General features: G+C 45.2%; 1 protein-coding gene across 1 annotated transcript; it reads right to left on the bottom strand.

The window, feature by feature from the left end:
* Nucleotides 1-10,525: 10,525 nt before the first annotated feature.
* ACBD7 (acyl-CoA binding domain containing 7) lies at nt 10,526-18,037 on the bottom strand. Its single transcript, XM_066628535.1, has 4 exons — nt 17,978-18,037; nt 10,983-11,100; nt 10,817-10,879; nt 10,526-10,723 (listed from the first exon to the last, which is right to left on the bottom strand). The coding sequence occupies exons 1-4, from the start codon at nt 17,987-17,989 to the stop codon at nt 10,650-10,652; spliced, it is 267 nt and encodes an 88-aa protein (XP_066484632.1). The 5' UTR covers nt 17,990-18,037; the 3' UTR covers nt 10,526-10,649.
* Between the last annotated feature and the right edge of the window lie 664 nt (nt 18,038-18,701).

The raw sequence follows: 18,701 nt of genomic DNA, 5'->3' as shown, positions 1-18,701 counted from the left end.
TAGGTAATCCAGGCATGTAAGGATTCTCAATCTCGGTTTAAGGGCGCAATGTGACGTGCACTGCATTCTATAGTGGGGAGGCAGTCAAGGGGGCGTCCTTAAGGTAAGGGCATGTTTGTTACCTTACCTTGGGGCTGCACTGCGGCTAGGTCAGAGCTGGAAAGTTGGTTAGGATTGCACCCTAAATGTTCAGCCTACAGTTCTTAGTTGTGGTTCTTCCATTCCTTGCTATCTCAAGGGGGCACAACATACCTTAAGACAGCAAGGCACAGTCCTTTGCCAATTAAAAGTGCAGCACAATTCTATCTTGCACTGGAACAGGCAGGTCAGGAGGCCTGCGCTGTATCCAGTGCAAGATACGGCCCCAAAGTGACTCAGCCAGAGGTAAGGGGAAACTCTTCCCCTTACCCCTGAGTAAGTCACTGCAGCCCAAATGGGTCTCTTTAGACTTGTGCCACCTCCAGAGGTGGCATAAGTCCTGGGACAGTGGAGTGGCTTAAAGCCGCTTGGCGCTGCTCGGGAATGGTGGCTAGGATCTGACATAAGAGCTGGGTCCCAGCCCCGCCTTCCACTCCCCACCCGCCCACCCCAGGACCACCCTCCACCCGCCCCAGAATGCTTCCCTCCTGCTTTCTCCCTGCCTCCTCCCTGTCCACCCCAGAGCCTTTCATCAACCGAGCTCAGCCAATGCACAGATCCATCTCCAAGTTGGCGTGGAGGCTGAATTCAGCCTCCACGACCCTGCATGTGTCTCTGCACCAGCCCAGTCAACTCAAGAGGAGGTACAAACATGCTTTATGGCATGACTGTGACCCTCCTGGACTGGTGCAATGAACTTGTGCTGGCCCAAGTGCGACTCTGGATTTCTCCCCAAATTACTGAGGACCTTACTGAGGACCTCCTACCAAACCTTGGTAGGATTGTCACCACCCTGGTTGGAAGGCTGGGACCATACCTTGGAGCAGATTCAAGGTATGTTCTTACACAAAATACTTGGCATGCTGGGATGTGTACCATATGCTGCGCTTTGCCTTGAAGCAAGGTTAGGCCAGCTTGAGACAGTGGCCTGGTTGAGGTTCTTTAAATATTGGCTTAAAATCTACTATAACCCCAACCAGAATAACATAGTTTATTGTCTCTTACTTGAACCTGAGCCTTCGAGGGAGATGCTCCTCTTTAAAGAAAAATTAAAACTGTAGGACTCGATACTGATATTATAGGTGCACTCTTAGTGCAGCAAGCATTCCATCTGATTAAAGAAAGACTCCAAGATATTGAGCAGCAACACTTGGGTTGTCTGGCCAATAAGATCTGCCCGCCCCTATATTTATAGCTTCCTATTACGGATGGGGATATGGCTGATTATTCATATTTTTTAAAATGCCCTAACGAGTACAGAGCCTTTGCTCTCACGAGAAGTAACGTTTTCCCTTCAGAAATACTATATGGCAGGTTTAGAAGATAATGTGGGCCAGATAAGGAGCTTTGATCAGACCCACGGGCCTTATGTTTGACACCCCTCGAAGTAATGATTTCAACTAAAGGGTGAAGATGCTTCTTGTTAGGCTTCCTTGACACCATTGTTTGCAGTAAGCTGTGCAGCTCAAAGTCAAGCTTCATGCAGGTCGGAGTCCAGCTGAACTGGAAGTTGATGATGATGTGTGACACTATTGCCAAATACTGGAAGATGCTCCACTATGCAGCCAGCATGCAGAGGGTCCATGCAGAGGTTCAGACCCCTTACAGGGAATATTTCTTGACACCCTTGGTACTTGTTGGATTATTGCAGTTATTTATCAAATTATAATTTTATCACGCCTTACAGACCCAAGGCAATTTATGATACGTTTAATATGATTAAAACACAAAGTAATTAGAAATGCATTGGGGGGAAAACACAGGGGAGATGTGGAGGAGACTGGGGCAAGGTGCTCAACACAGTGTTGAGCTGGGGTTGAAATTTGGGCTATACACTTTGCACACCACAAGGGGCAACAGGTAGGCTTTTGCCAGGTCTCTCAGTAACACTATCAACCAAGCTTTCTGTGCTATTTCCAATGGCAATTATATAAGTGACAGAATCAAAGCTAAAAGAATTATAGCTGAGCCCAAATTTATTGTTCATCTATCTGTGAAACTTTTATCCCACTGCTACCCCCACAGGGACCACGAGGGTGGCTCAAAACAATAACAATTATTATTTTGATTTATATTCCTCCCTCTTCCATGGGCTCACTTACACTGTAATTCTTACTCTGAAATAAACCTCACTGAGTTTAATGGAACTTACTCCCAGATATGTACAGGACTGTAGCCTTACAATATTTTTTTAAATTAAAAATGTTCACAAAAAACATTGCCACCAACCCCACAACACATTCGGTTTTGGTGACCAGGATGAGAAAATTAGTTTCACCAGTCTTACAATGATAATTCAGGTTATTCTTTGCAGACAAACACATTTAGTATGTACTCAGTGTGGAAAAATTGGAGGTTGTACCAAACTGTGTTAAGATAAAGATGCAAAGGTACCTATACAACTTCTTTAAAATGTTGTGTATGCGCTGAAAATGCCCTGCAAATTGGCCCCAGCTCCTGGCTTGTTTCAACTAGCGCATATGCTTTAAATGTTATGGTTTTGAGGTCATCCGTGTAATGAGAAGCAGTCGTGAAAACTTCAGCCCCTTTACAAAACGTTTTGTCTGGGGCAGTTTAGCGGAATGTCCAGAAGATGGCAGTGTTTCCCTGTTAGAAACTCTTCTGGGGAGTACAATACTGTAGTTCAAATTTCAGGTGGGTCTCCATTCAGTTCAATATTTTATTTTGATGCTACCATGGTATGTGACTGCATTTGGGGAAATGTTACAGCTTTTAACAATCTATGTATATTCTTTTAACAAAGATAGTCAATGGGACTTACTTCTTGGTAAGCATGGGTGGGATTGCAGCCTAGGATTGTTAAAAATTTTCCTGCTTGATGATGGCACTTCCAGTCATGATGTCACTTCTGGTGGGTCCGACAGATTCTCATTCTAAAAAAGTGGGTCCTGGTGCTAGATGTGTGAGAACCACTGCTGTAGTTTCACCCTGTCTCACCCAGACCAGAGCTTTGATGCCAGGTTTGGTGTGTCCTGCAATAGTCTTTTAAACAGTCCTCAGTCTGGTAATAAGTTGCTATAATTATATAGATGGATTTATTTGTTTTGTTGTTTTGAAAAGTCTCTCTTCTCTACTTCCCTATCTGCATTCCTTTTGCATGCATTTTGACATTTTCTGGTGGACTATACAGGTGTATAGTATAGGGCGATTTTAACTGCCTACAATGATGCCCGCTACAGATAAAGCAGGATGTTTTGCTCAGCACAGTGCTGTGTTGAATTATGGAGGAAAGGAAGGTGGGCCTTAGTGAAGTCCTGACACTCTGTAATTTTAGCCCAACCTAGTTGGCAACCTTCTAGTTGGCAACCTTCAGTCTCGAAAGACTATGGTATCGCGCTCTGAATGATGGTTCTGGAACAGCATCTAGTGTGGCTGAAAAGGCCGATTCAGGAGTGACAATCCCTTCCACACTGGGAGCAAGTGCAGTCTGTCCCTGGCCTGTCTCCCTGGCTATGGGCCTTCCTTCTTTGCCTCTTTGCCTCAGACTGTTGGCCAAGTGTCTCTTCAAACTGGGAAAGGCCATGTTGCACAGCCTGCCTCCAAGCGGGCCGGTCAGAGGCCAGGGTTTCCCACTTGTTGAGGTCCACTCCTAAGGCCTTCAGATCCCTCTTGCAGATGTCCTTGTATCGCAGCTGTGGTCTACCTGTAGGGCGCTTTCCTTGCACGAGTTCTCCATAGAGGAGATCCTTTGGGATCCGGCCATCATCCATTCTCACGACATGACCGAGCCAACGCAGGCGTCTCTGTTTCAGTAGTGCATACATGCTAGGGATTCCAGCACGTTCCAGGACTGTGTTGTTTGGAACTTTGTCCTGCCAGGTGATGCCGAGAATACGTCGGCCCAACCACACGGCCCAACACATACGTTTAGCCCAACCACAAACCTCTATAAAGGTCTTAAAGCAGTGGCTAAAGAGGATAACAGAAAAGGACAGTTTGGGCACTCCCCCCCATTGTAATTTGAGCATTGGTCCGACTGCACCATTTGCCCAAGAAAACAATCTCCGCATGCGGTATGAGTGGAAGACACAGCTGAGATGCAGGGAAATCAGAGACCACAGTAGAAACATTGGAAGCATCCATTGCTCAAGGCAGACCATTGATGCATCTAACCCAGACGGCTCTGCTTCAGAGGTGTCAACATAAGACCTGCAGTCTGGGTGCATCCCACAGAAGCTCTTTTACCAGCCCAGTGATAATTGGGCTCTCCCAGCACTGTCCTTCCAGCAGCACCTGTTGAAGCTCTGTTAGGGAGAAATGGAAAGAGCACTTCAAGCAAGGAACACTGTGGGGGAAGGGGCAGACCAAGAGAGGGAGACACAGCTTAGGTGCTGGGAGAGTGCAATTATCATGTGGGCTGCCCTTTCAGCAGCAGCCCTTCCACCAAGTTGTCACTTTGCAGCTCAGCAGCTTAGAAGTACTCTACAAAGTGACACCTCTGCCAAAGTGGTGCTGCTGAAAGGGTGGGTCCACATAATAATTGGGTTCTCCCATATCTTGAAAATATGATCAAGATTTGCCTGTTTTCACTTCTGCCATCTGAAGCTAATAAGTTCCTAAGTAAGAATTAAGGGCTTATTTTTGGCCATTATCTGCTTAATGATGTCACTTACATCCCTCAGTAGGCACAATGAATACTATACAGATGTCGCAGCCAGATCGCCTCACATCCAGGCTGCATACTACACAGGATGCAGTATGAAATGAGTATGGCCTACTCCTGGTCTACTTTGTCTCACTGTCCACAGTTTTACAGAGAGGTCTTGCCTCTCTCCTGCGTCCTCCTCACCCACCCCAGAATCTTGTGTCGGCTGACACAAGACTCAGAGCCTCCGTCGGTGCGGAGGCTTGTTCCAGCTCAAGTTGTGCCAGCCCAAGTGCAGCTCAGGACTGTGCTGTGAGAGTCCAATTCTGAATTAGGGCAGCACGAGCAGCTAGTGCACTGCCCTGGCAACAGCTGCTACAAATGTGCTGTCAGGCATGTCGCCATTGGTGGTAAGTCCTGCACTGGTGAAGAGGCACAGCGCAGTCGGTGCTGGGTCTCAGTGCCAGGATGATGGGTTGCTGGAGCAGCTGTTGGGGAATCATCATCACCCCAGCTAGTGGAGAGGTTTTTGGGGGTGGAGGGGGGAAGGTGGAATTTGGCAGAGGGAGGGCAGACTGAAGGAAGGCTTGTACCCTGGAGAGGGGCAGGGATGATAACAGGCTCTGTTGCTGAATCCTGCGCTCCCTCCTATGCTTGGAAGTCCAACATGGGCCAACTTGCTTCTGTGCCCACTATTTAGCAGGCACAGATCCAAGGAGACTCACTGCCACCAGCAGAGCATGACACATGTTCCCTTACCCTGAGGAGACTCCGATGGCTGTCCTGGTCCCATAAAATACAGTAGCTGCCATTTTGGTGCTGTTGGATCTCATGGCATCACCAGGGCATAAGATTGGGCTGCTCAACTTTTCCAGCTGAAAGCTGCTGTAGGAATTATTAGGAAGGATCTGATTTGGGAAAATCACATGCATTTCTGTGACATTAATATTTAGATTCAGACTTCTGTTTCTGTAGTGGCCACGTTTTGGACAACCTTTTAAACATAAATTTAAGGATCACTTTTTTAAAGGAAGGAAACGACAGTCTACAGAATCTGCAACACTCTTTATTGGGTTGTGGTTTTTTTTTGGGGGGGGGGTTCATCTTGTTTTATTTATTTACCATACTTTTATCCCACCTTTCTCCCCCTAAAGTGACCCAGTTTGGAGTGGCATTTCACATTTTGTACAGTAGGACAAGCTATTTGGTAGTTAAATAGAAGATGTGAGGTCCCCCCCCCTTTCCAAATTAGAAACACTAATCAATGCAGGAAATTAAGTAGCATTCCATTAAACAGAGGTCAGGAAAAGACCAACATTGTGAGAAAGGAGTTGTTATAACCTTGGAGGATTTTCTTTCTTCATCCAGCAAAAAGCAGGAATATTCAATAATGGCCAGTATACCAGAGTATGTTCCCAGAGGCAACAAATCTCAAATCCTAAGCAATGAGCAAAATGCATTGTAACAAAATCACAATCATCCAATTATTTTTAACATTGCAATAGCATCCAGTTCCTGACTGTAGTAATTCCCATGACTATCATGTTGTACCAGCACTTTAAAAGGCTCGCAATTGAATTTTTAGTCCTTTTGGAAGGAAAATGAGAATAATCAGGCATTAAATAGGGGCATTAGCATTCATTTAAAGCAGGCCCCTGAACAGTGAAAGGTTTTGTTGAATTTGTTGTGCAAGTCACGTCCAATTTCTGCCCAGACTTTCACTGAACTTGTAAGGGAAGGAGAGAGAAGTGTTGAAACAATCAAAACCTTTGTTGAGTAGAGTTCAGAAAACAGATTGTAGAATATTGTCATCTTTGCGGAAGGAAATGAACAATATAAAGCAACATTGGCTGAGGACCAGAATACTCAATATATACAATTCAGTTTGTCAGATATTTACATTGTTTTGAAAGGCTTAAAAGAATCTGTACTCGAAGCAATTTCTTTGGCCAAGACCTAAGGTTTAGAACTGGGGCCAACAGTCTTCTACTCTGAGTACCTAGGCACTCAGGTTTTTGTTCTGACCACGCAGTTGTGTGTTTGCACAAATCGGTTGATCCACAAAAAAAATCTATTCTGTATGTTTCAGATAAAAGCTGTTAAAGTTGTTTTTTTTTTAAATATTAATTCTGTTTATGTATTACATGATATTCTGGAATAAGCCTTCAGAGCAAGTCTGTCGTAACTGGCTCTTAGCAACTGGGAAAGACTGCAGGAGAGAAATTGACTGGCTTGGCCAAACTGTTATTTTTGCTACAACAGGCATGGAGAGTGGCAAGGATATTCTTTATTCCCTTAATCTAGTTGTGCTTATGCAGCTATCCAAAGCAGTGAGCTTGCACAGTGTGGCTTTCCACACACATCCTGCACCTCCCTCACAGGCAGGGGCATAGGTAGGGGGGAGTTCAGGGGTAGCAATTAGACCCAGCTGCAGCCTGCCTGGGGCAAGTCTGGCCACCCACCCATTCAGTGGTGCCCCCCCAGGGATTGTTGCTCCCACCCCTTGCAAAAAGTGCTGAAAAAACAGCACTGTTTACAAGAGGCCGGTGGTGATCAGAGTCCCTAGCCACTTACCCCAGGGGCTTGGGGGGCAAAAAGGAAGGGGCTGGGGAAGAGGAAGGTTGCAGACCAAGTGGAGCAAGCAGACAGACACTCCATTCGCCACTCATATCTTTTGGGGGGCAAGCAGGGGAGGCTGGGGGAGGTGGTGGATTTTTTTTATTTTTCAATTTAAAAAGCCATGGGTGTGACATCACACCCGGAAGCGACATCACTTCTGGGTGTGATGTGGGGGCATTAGTCCTAAGCTCCACGGTGGCTAGCTATGCCACTGCTCACAGGGAGAATATATTGCAAGTAGCAAAACTACTAACAAAAGGAAATAACTTGGAAAATGAGCAAGACAGAACTGAAGTAGATGAGGCACACAGAAGCAGTCCGGTTTAAGAATTCATTTCTATATAAATACTCATATAAAATCCAACATTTATGGTTGGGGAAAATGCATATTAATTTTGTGTTATTGTCCCATGCAGCAAATCAGATAAGAGGAAATATAAAAGCTGGCCTTAACACAACAGGGCAACATCTCATTAGAGCAGTCATGAACCAAGGCCAAGTGCAGGAGTCCCCAGTGGGATACAATTTCACTTTGTTATTAAAGTCTCTCGTTTCACTGCAGTTTTGGAACTTTCGTTAGCTTTGTCCTTGTGTTAGAGAACAAGGTGCATTATGGTACAGTAATTGTATCTTTTCCTGTTAATCATGCATGCTCTTTGTGTAAGAGCTAGAGTATTTCATTTCATTTGAACCTCTGTAACTGTAAGACCACAGTCCAATCACTAGCATATTTTGTCAGAAGTTCACTTTAGTCAGTAGAACTTACCTGCAGGTGAATGGGGTTGTAGCCTAGTATAGTAATTTTGGGGCCTGGTGTCACATGACACATGTCACAATTTAGCTCTGTGTGAAACTGAATACTTCCATTCACGGTACTAACCTTCCAAACTTGGTCGCAGGAAGCTTCCTAACTGTAGACACATATCCACTATCACATAAGAGCCCCACTGGATCAGGCCAAAGGCCCATCTAGTCCAGCTTCCTGATCTCACAGTGGCCCACCAGTTGCCTCACAGAGCACATGAAACAGAGACCTCTGAACTGCTAAACCATATCTGAATTGAACAAGTGTAGCTGCTTCTTGATTTCAAACCAGCAATGACAGGGAAAGTGGCATCCTGACAACAACTACAATAGCATAAATTATAATATTGTACCAGTATTGCACAATGCTGAGTGTTACGATAGGTTCAAGGCCTTCTGGTGCCTGGGGTAGTATGCCAAATGCAGCCCCCTTTCATGTGCCAGCCTCTGCACCTCCCATCCCCTAGATCAGGGGTCTCCAACCATTTCTGCCAGAAGGTGGCATCAAATATCTGGCATGGTATCAAGGGACAGGAAAAAAATTAAATACAAAATTTAAAATAAATACATTAGCGATGAAACTTAGACGAATGAATGGGCTCAAATTTCCAGGACTTTTCCAAGCATCAACACACACCACACATACTTAAATGGACCCCCAAATGGAGGCCTCCCCGACCCTCAGAAAGCCTTCTAAGGACTTCAGAGGGCACAATAAAGTTACTTCTTCAGGAAAACCAGGCCCTTTTTAGGCTTTTAGAAGGTGTTCTGAGGTCCTGGGAGGCTGCACGCAACACAGCTCCCGTGGTGTTCAGTTAAGTAGGCCACAGGCTCAGTGGGCCACAGGCCAGATACAGGCTTACTGTGGGCTGCAACTGGCCCCGAGGTTGAGGTTTGGATTCCCGTGCCCTAGATCAGTTGTTCCCAACAATTTTTACTTGCATACCCCTTGGCAGCCTATTTCCATAAATTGTATCACTCATACTAGCAAAATGTTTGTAATTAGTTGCTGTTATTCCAAATTTAAATGTTTCCAACTACTGATCCATATCTGATAATACATGAGTTGATGATCAGAGACTAGCAATTGTGGTGCTTTTGCAGCCAGATAGTTGTCTTCCTTCCTGCCTTGTCAGCCCTGCAAGATGTTCTAATACAGACCTGCCTTTTCCCACCATTATTCAATGATTTTTCAAGTACCCCTGAGGGCACATGTACCCCAGGTTAGGAACCACTGCCCTAGATTTATATACTGCCTGTTTTTTTACCCAGCATTCAATGTTAATATAGACAGATGAATCCTAAACCACCATTTTTCAATGGTGGTTCAAATATTCAATTCCATTTTCAATATGGTTCTGTGAAAGGAAATAACTGAACCCTCAGTTCACCAGATGTTTCCCTTCATGGTGTGGCTGTGTGCCATCAAGCTTCTGCAGGCAACTGTAAATCAAGCCTGTTCTCAAGCTCTTATCCATTCTTGCCAGCTGACCTTCTCCACACTCCCCTGCTCTCTTTCACCACAAGTGGCTCCATTAGCAATTCCATCCTCCCACATTGGGCTATAGCAACATTGTCAACTTGGTTTTGTGTCTCCACATCTCCCCTCCCAGGGCATGGCTAAGTTGTTCCTGCATAGCTCTTCAAGCAGTGCAACAGTTCAACCACCAAACCACACCTCCTGCCTGATTAGAAAAGGAAGAGGGGAATGGAGCAGAAGTGGATGTGTGGAAGAGAGGGAAATTGTGGGCTAGTGAGACACTATGGCCCATCACCTTCCTTTTCCGTTCTGTCCCCCTCTTCCTTTTCCAATGCAGGGAGGACAAACATTAGAGGAGGTGAGTAGGCAGAGGAGTGCACTCCACCCCACTCATCAGCTGCCTGAGGCATCAGCCTCAATTGGCTTCATGGATGGGCTGACCCTGCTTATACACCAACCCACCAGTGTAATTTGCGAGAACAAGTAGTGTCAGCAACATTCCTGGAATCAACCCCACAGCTCTTTGTCTTATAAGCTATCTCAAAACACCTACACTTGACTTAATTTAGTTCTTGTACAATGTCCTGGAATTTTAAGGAGAACAAAATTTAGAATTAAATACAGACAGGATCTGGAAAGGCAGAGACACCATTCTAGCCCAACCTCACTATCATTCCTAAACATTTTGGTTGTTTCCTCCCCTACTTCAGCATGAAATCATTTTGAAAACGCATCTTTAAAACGGACCCTGACCACAGGAAGATTGTCGTGAAAAATTAAAATGGCTGAAAGGGAACCAGTGTTATTAACAAATGAACCCAAAAAAAATTCCAGACCAACTCTGTACCAAGTTAAAAATTTATTGTAAACAAGTACAGTTAGTACCATCAAACAACTTGTAAAATTGTACCATTAAATAGGTATTAGTAAAGTTTCATGCCAGATTGGAAGTTCCCGTCTCTTAAGCTAGTCAAGAGCTACTAAAGAGTTAATGCGGGAATTCTACATGCCATATTTCTGTATCATCTCATTTGCTTTAGCAATGTAGGCTTTCATGGCATCGTCCTTCGACAAACCTGCAATAGAAAATTAGCAGTCATTATTCTTTGTTTTGTTCCATTCAAATAAGGATGGTGTTTCATCAGAATAAGGTTTCTAATCATTACAACCTTTCTTAAGATTCCATGCTTCCCATTTGGCTTTGGCTTTCAAGTCTAGCATTCCTGGGCATTCTGTCAAAACAACAACAACAACAACAAAGAGCTCAGTATCAACCTGCATATCTTTAGCATTGAGATTTCAAAATGAATCGATGTGGGATGTGTACATAGGTACCAGTATTATTGTCTCCCACAATAGACTGTTTGTAGAGTCCATACAGTTCCTTCAGCTCATCATCCGTTGGTTTGGTCTTTAATTTCTTGACATTTTCTGCCGCTTTCTCAAAGTCAGCCTAATGAGGAAAAAATAAATGGAAACTTCAAGTACCTCCTTTTATAATGAAAAAAGTTCACTAGTAGTACAATACTATACATGTCTACTCAGCAGTAACAAGATTGCACTAGGCTGTAATCATAAGTACTCCTACCTGGCAGTAAGTCATACTGAACATTGTGTGCTTGGTACCATGAGAAGGTGTACAGAACTGTGCTGCATACTACTTCCAAAGAGTTAGGTGTAACCTAGAATGCCCCCAGTTTCACTAAATATTTAAAACTGATTCTAGTTGGGAGATAGCTACAGTGGGGTCTAAGTATCCACAAGGGATCCATTCCAAGATCCCCGTAATACCAAATTCTGTGGATAAATGAAATTACAGGGGACCTGGCACACTGCCGCAACAACTTAACCAGGGGGGAGCCCAACCCTCCATACGGCCTCCTGGTTCCCTAAGAAGGCCTCCTGGATGCATCTGGAAGTAGCCAGTGTAAACAGGAAGTGCCTTCCGGTTGTGTCCAGGTGGTCTTCCAAGGCCCTCCAACCTTGAGCTCTGCATCTGCTGATGCTCAAATTGTTGAGTCCCAACCCACTTTGCTTCTGTCTTTTCTCTGTGCACCGATCCTGCCCCAGTGGTTGGTTTTGTACATTTGCAGCCTCTAGTACACATAAGCAGCCTCCCTATTTGAACATTCACTTCAGCATAGCAGCAGCTGCTTGTGCATATTGAAAATAGCAAGAAAGTTTGTTGGAAGGCACACCAAGCTCAGGCCTAGGAAAAATGTCATAACCATCTATTGCGCTCAACTTGCTCCAGGCATTTTCCCCCATAATGCATTTTCTCATCCAGAGTGAGGGAGCATTGCATTCAGCAAGGTTGTGTTATAGGAGATTGCTCCGCACAACCCATGGTGCAGCCCCTTTAAGACACTGGTTCATTTGGCATGCTAGAAACTATTGCTTGGGATAAAGAAACAAGATTCATCACTGAATTCACTGGCAAGATAGTACCTAAAGTGGTAGGAACCAATTAGATGGTATTTTGAGCAACAACTCAATAGTTATTTAAGTGTTCAATTCTGATCACTGCCTGAGGCATCTGACAAAAAACTACCAAGGCAGACAGTAATTGTCCTACAGCTGCAACAAAAATTACACTGCCTATTGCCACAATATGCTTTCCTAGAAAGTACCTGTAGTAAGACTTTATCTTGCATCACTCTCTATCCAAAAGGGAGTTGATCTGCCAATAAGGATAGCTGTGTGTTTTTAAAGAGTGTGTGTGTGTGTGTGTGTGTGTGTCTTACAATCCCATTTTTAAAAACCCAAGAACATCTAAATTCAGGCAACTGAACTTTCTATGTAGTATGATGTCCCCATTCTGCAGCTGGGTTATAAGCATAAGGTCAGTCTCCAGAAGTTTTATTGCTCATAAAGGGTGATGGACAGCAAAAGCTGAGCTTACAATACTCTTACTATCTAAAGCTCCCTGAATCTGATTGAATGGGCAAAAAGAAATTTTCAATTGCAGCTTCCAATTTTTCCACCCTACTCAATTACCCTTCAAAAGATGGACTGTGTCCCTCCCAATATTTCTAACAGCCTCCGAGATACTGTGTCCTTATATGCAAATACTGGACAACGGGATGTAGTGACTGCAAAGTGTCATTCCACATGCTGGTTTCAGCTGCCTAACTAGCCATCCTTGGGAGGTAGAAAGGGATGGTGCTCTTTTTCCCCATATTGCTCAAGATAAACAACTTGCATTTTAAGCGCCCACAACACCAAACTCTCTCAAAAAACATGAAATCACATTGCAGACGAGGAATCTGTTTACAGCTACAACAAACAGAAAACTGCAGTGGGAATAAAGCTTCTAAATGGTAATATGGAAAGTCAGCATGCTATGCTGGAGGAGCGGGGGAGATGTGAAAGGATAATGAAAGCAGATTAGGTGCTCTAAAAGGTCCCCATTCATTCCATCCAGAGAAAGGAACTTGCACAGGCTGAGAGAGCTGAGAGCCAAGAGCTCATCAGGCTTGCATGCATCAACATCCATGCTGTCTGAATGCTCTACAGTCTGAATGAATCTAGGAGAAAGGGAGTGAGGCCTGCTGCAATGCAGTTACTGAAGGCACCTGGCCTCCCTCCAGTTCTATTTAATATCTGCTCCCTCAGCAGAATGAGCCTTGGTTGGAATTCCTCCTCCTCCCCAGTAAGTACTTTCTTGTTAGTTTATAAAAATGGCATATGTGGCAAGCAATAATTTTTTTGAATTCCACTTTTGTTAGGGGGGGGGGGGTACATGAAATCTCTTTGGGCCCAGTTCCATCCAGTAGTGTAGCTAGGGGGGGGCAAAACAATAAGTACTGCAGATGGTACTTACTGTTTTGCTCCCTCTTTAGCTACACTACAGATCCTATCCAACAAGGCCCTTGCCAACAGGTCATGCACTGCATGGGGGCGGGGGTGGGCAGTCATGGAGGCCTCCTTAAGGTAAGGGGATGTTTGTTCTCTTACCTCAGGGCTGCATTGGTGCTGGGAAATTGGATAGGATTGGGCTCTTAATGAGTATTTGGTTACACTATAATACAGTGACCACATTGTCATGCTGATCCTGGAGTTCATTTTTCTCCCTATTTATGACTAGCCCAGCAAGTGTGCCACAAATGATCCACAGGAGTGCCGTGGGAATTTGGGGAAAGGTCATTTATTAGTGGGGATAGTGGGGGATGTGTGGCCCCCCCACCAGCAGTGCAGTGTGCCTTGTCAATTATAAAAAACTGATGGTGTGCCTTGGTAATTTTAGCCTTACCAGTGTGTGCTGTGAGATTGATAATTGCTGGACTAGCCAGTTCCTATGCGAATTAGTTATTAGAAACACTGAAGTCAAATGTGGATGCTCTGGAGGAAAAACATGCAATATTGTGCACCACATTTGTATCATGCCCTTCTTCCGAGAAACCAGTGTACAGGTGGAGCCTGTTTACCTGCAGATTTTATATCCAAAGATCTGGCTCAAAGCAGGAACCACCTATATACATGGGATATAGACAAGAATAATTAACATTTGTATCTCTAGCAGCTCATGGATCATTTTAGCAAGGCCTGCCAAGATTTTGGACTGACGATCAGCCTTAAGAAAACACAGGTCATGGTTCAGGATGTGGACTCACGTCCCTGTGTTACAATCTCTGCACATGAACTGGAGGTTGACTTTGTGTACCTTGGCTCAATGATCTCCAACACTCTTTCACTCGATACCTAGCTAAACAAACACATCGGTAAAGCAGCTACCACATTTTCCAGACTCACAAAGAGAATCTGGTCCAACAAGAAGCTGACGGAACATACCAAGATCCAGGTCTACAGAGCTTGCGTCCTGAGTACACTTCTGTACTGCAGCGAGTCATGGACTCTTCGCTCACAACAGGAGAGGAAACTGAACGCTTTCCACATGCGCTGCCTCCGATGCATCCTCGGCATCACCTGGCAGGACAAAGTTCCAAACACAGTTCTGGAATGAGCTAGAATCCCTAGCATGTATGCACTGCTGAAACAAAGACGCCTGCGTTGGCTCACTCATGTTGTGAGAATGGATGATGGCCGGATCCCAAAGGATCTCCTCTATGGTGAACTCGTGCAAGGAAAGCACTGTACAGGTAGACCACAGCTGCGATACAAGGACATCTGCAAGAGGGATCTGAAGGCCTTAGGAGTGGACCTCAACAGGTGGAAAACCCTGGCCTCTGAGTGGCCAGCTTGGAGGCAGGCTGTGCAGCATGGCCTTTCCCAGTTTGAAGAGACACTTGGCCAACAGACTGAGGCAAAGAGGCAAAGAAGGAAGGCCCACAGCCAGGGTGACAGACCAGGGACAGACTGCACTTGCTCCCAGTGTGGAAGGGATTGCCACTCCCAAATCGGCCTTCTCAGCCACACTAGACACTGTTCCAGAACCACCATTCAGAGCGTGATACCATAGTCTCTCGAGACTGAAGGTTGCCAACATGGATGGATGTGCTTTCTATGCAAAGCAACTTCACGTCTACCAGCTTGATCAAGTCTTCACAATAACCCCATCAGGGAAGTAAGTATAGTCCTTCTATTACAGGTGGGGAGAGGGGGTTAAAAGGGAGCAGCTTGCCTTAGGCTACCTAGTGAGGGGTAAGACCCACATTGGTTAAGCCCCAATTCACAGCTCAGCCTCTTAAGACACTACACCAGCTAATACCACAGCACCAACCTGCAGTACAGGGGCAACAGGATCAGCCCACTGGAGTTCTCCAAAAAGCATCTCCACCATTGCCAAAGCTGTAAGTGTGCAAACACAATCCACACACTCTCAACAGAAGCTAATGTATTTGGATTGTGAGTGTGCACTCAGATTTGGCAGCAGCAGCAACACTTTTTGGAGATCTCTGGTGGTACAGTCCCAACCCTGCACCACACATATGTCTGTTCCTTTCTCTGGAGGAAAAACACCTTCCAGTATGGCCCATGGTAAGTAGTGGCTTACCAGGAGACTACTCTGTAAAGTTCATGGCTGCCACACAAACTTCTCTGGAGACAGCAACCTCCCTATTGGAGGAATCAGTGGGCAGCTCCAAAGAAAATGTAGCTCAAACACATTAAGGAAGATCTAAGGAACTGGAGATTGACCATCAACAAGACTAGAAATATCATAAACAATTGCAAAGGATGCCATGCCATGACTGACACACGGATTCCAGTAGCACCTACAGCAACGTATTGGTTGAGAGGTCAACCTGTTCACCAAGAAGAGAAGAAGTCCATGGCTCACTGAAAATTGAAATCTTGATTGTCACTGTTGAAAGCACACTCTACATTGGCCTTCATGTACACTTCACAAAAGGCAGAGCTATCCCATACAGGAAAGTAAAAGGCACCTTGTGCCATTTCCTTCTCAGCTGTGTAATGCATAGGATCATTTAGGATCACAGGGAAACAGACACATGCAATTGTACACACATCATGGAGTACAGGAGAAAAATTTGACACAAGGATATACGTACAAAGCTCGTACATTACACTGGTCTGGTCTCACTCAGAATTGTGAATCAGATTGTAATTAACAATTCATCCAAGATTCCCAACTTAAAATTAAAAGGTCCGTGTTAAGCATCACTCCCTCTTAAGGAGAGAATGCACTTGGGAATCTCTCTTTATACTCAGAAGAGAAGTATCCCTGATCACCAAGAATAATCTGCTAACTCAATAGGAAGGCGTCCAAGTGAGCAGGCAGGCAGCCAGCACTAAAATCCCAACTGTAACCTACTTGCTCTTGATAGCACAACAGAAACGCGATTGTCAAATGCTGGAAGTCCTCATAACCTCCCTCCCTGTATGCATTCAAGTATAATGCATCATTGAAATGAAACAATGGACCACTGTATACCCAATTACAGAGTTGCACCCAATATATGGCACCCTTTCCTTAATTTTTCCAGCATATGTGATCATCATGACACCACAGCTCATTCATGCCATTATATTCTGGACCCAGTGATATAAATACTTACTACTACAAATCTGGATTCACTTTCCCTACCTCTGCTTTTTCAACTCCCACCAATGGATTCACCCCCCTAATTCCATACCTCCTTCCCTTTCCCACTAATTCCTCTTTCTTCCACTCTTCACCCATATTTTTAGTTGTCTATGGCTTGTTTTGCAGAAATAATAACCTCCCCCCCCAGTTCACAGTCCATCAGCATTTAAATATTGTTGCAAGCCAGTAGCTGGGATGACCACTTCCCCACCTGCTGTGCATATATCCTCAAAGCCTGTGTGTTTTACACAACAAATCAAATTCCCTTTTGGGGGATTCAGCCACAGCACAAGCAGTTAAGTAAAGCTGCTAAATTCGTGCCTATATTCTGATTGCATCTGGGCAAGGGATTATGATGTTGCCTTCATCAGCTACATCTCTCTCTCTCTCTCTCTCTCTCTCTCTCTCTCTCTCTCTCTCTCTCTGATGCAGGAAATGGCTGAGGTTTGCAAGTTTGAAAACGTAGGAAGAGCAGCTTGCATGGCAACTGATGCTGAGAAGCTCAAGGAATAGGTGTATAAAACACATCTGCAAATGCAAACAAATTTGGTCCAAACAAATCTGTAGAGCAAGGTGGGGGCGGAGGTCATACTTAACTAAGCAATGGCTAGTCCCTGAAAGAAAATGAAACTGTGGCAGCTAAAGGTATGCAGACCTCTGAAAGACAGAAATACTCACTGCAGCCAAAATATTTCCAAAACCACTGATGTGGTAGTTCTCAGCCCAAACATTTCCACAATCCCCTCCTTGCAACTGACACTTGGAAATGTAATTTCATACAGGGCACTGCTTCCTGGTACATTTCCCTCCAATGGGGGGGGGGGAGAAAGGTAGTTGGTTGTGGTCTCAGTCACAATGTTTGATCATGCAATGCTTATGCATTCATCTCTGGCAGGAGGGATGATCAAGTCACAGCACACATGTAAGTACTGGGAGACTCCCCCTAATTGCCTGTTTGGGAGTAAGGTGGTTGCAATGCTATGGTGACTCACAGGGCACTGAGGCTACAATCCTAGGCACACTTACCTGGAAGCAAGCCTCACTGACTACAATGGGACTTACTTCTGAGTAGACATGAAAAGGATTGGGCTGTGAAGTCCGATTGAAGCGTGCTGAATAAACACTCTTAGGCCCCTCCCCACGATGATGTTGTGAACTGGTGCAGTCGGAAAGAGAAGCTACAGCATGCGAGGGAAAGAAGCACACACTTTGAGAGAGCCCCTCCGTGCCCTGCGGATCGCTTGCCAAGTCAGGAAGGAAGCCCAGCCCCGCTGCGACCCCTGCCTCTGGCTCCAGGGGCAGCCCCCTCCCCAGGTGCTCTTACCTGGACAGACATCCTTGACTCCGGCGACTAGCGCAGCACCACCTCGCAAAAGCAGCACCGCTGACAAAAGCCCAGCCAGCTTCCCCCGCAGCCCCTTTTATAGTCCGTGGACGCGCAAACAGTTCTCATTGGATGGGGAGGGCATTGGGACGTCACTTGGGTCCGTTATCCGAGAAAGAAGCTTGAGGTCAGCGTCACTGGGCGGGCGGGAGCTGGAGCATCCTTGCGTTGGGTGGCAAGGCAGTGCGGTCGGAACTGGGTTACAGCACAAGCCTTGCATGTCTACTCAGAAGTAAGTCCCGCTGTGTTCAGTGGGGCTCACTCCCAGGAAAATGTGTGTAGGATTGCAGCCTGAAAGCCAAAGCCTATGCATGTCTACTCAGAAGTAAGCCCCACTGTGTTCAGTGGTGCTCACTCCCAGGAAAATGTGTGTAGGATTGCAGCCTGAAAGCCAAAGCCTATGCATGTCTACTCAGAAGTAAATCCCATTATAGCCAATGGAGCTTACTCCCAGGAAAGTGTGTATAGGATTGCAGCCTGAGTCTGATCCTATGCCTGTCTACTCAGAAGTAAGTAACCAATGGAGCTTACTCTCAGGAAAGTGTATCTAGAATTGCATCCTGAAAATCCAATTCTATGCATGTTTACTCAGAAGTACCGGAGAACTGACGACCCGCTGATATACTGATGAGCTGTAATGTAAGAAGAAATGTAAGAAGGTGAT

Source organism: Tiliqua scincoides, chromosome 5 (genome assembly GCF_035046505.1).
Source record: "Tiliqua scincoides isolate rTilSci1 chromosome 5, rTilSci1.hap2, whole genome shotgun sequence".
In the NCBI taxonomy this organism is placed as follows: Eukaryota; Metazoa; Chordata; class Lepidosauria; order Squamata; family Scincidae; genus Tiliqua; species Tiliqua scincoides.
Note: the sequence above shows the minus strand (reverse complement) of the source record. Positions and strands in the feature narration are given on the sequence as shown.

Excerpts from the sequence above, each read along its gene's own strand:
- ACBD7 (XM_066628535.1), bottom strand. Across the intron at positions 10,880-10,982 it reads TGTGGGAGACAATAATACTG|AATGCCCAGGAATGCTAGAC; the intron begins GTACCTATGTAC and ends TTGTTTTGACAG. Across the intron at positions 10,724-10,816 it reads AGCATGGAATCTTAAGAAAG|GTTTGTCGAAGGACGATGCC; the intron begins GTTGTAATGATT and ends TTTCTATTGCAG.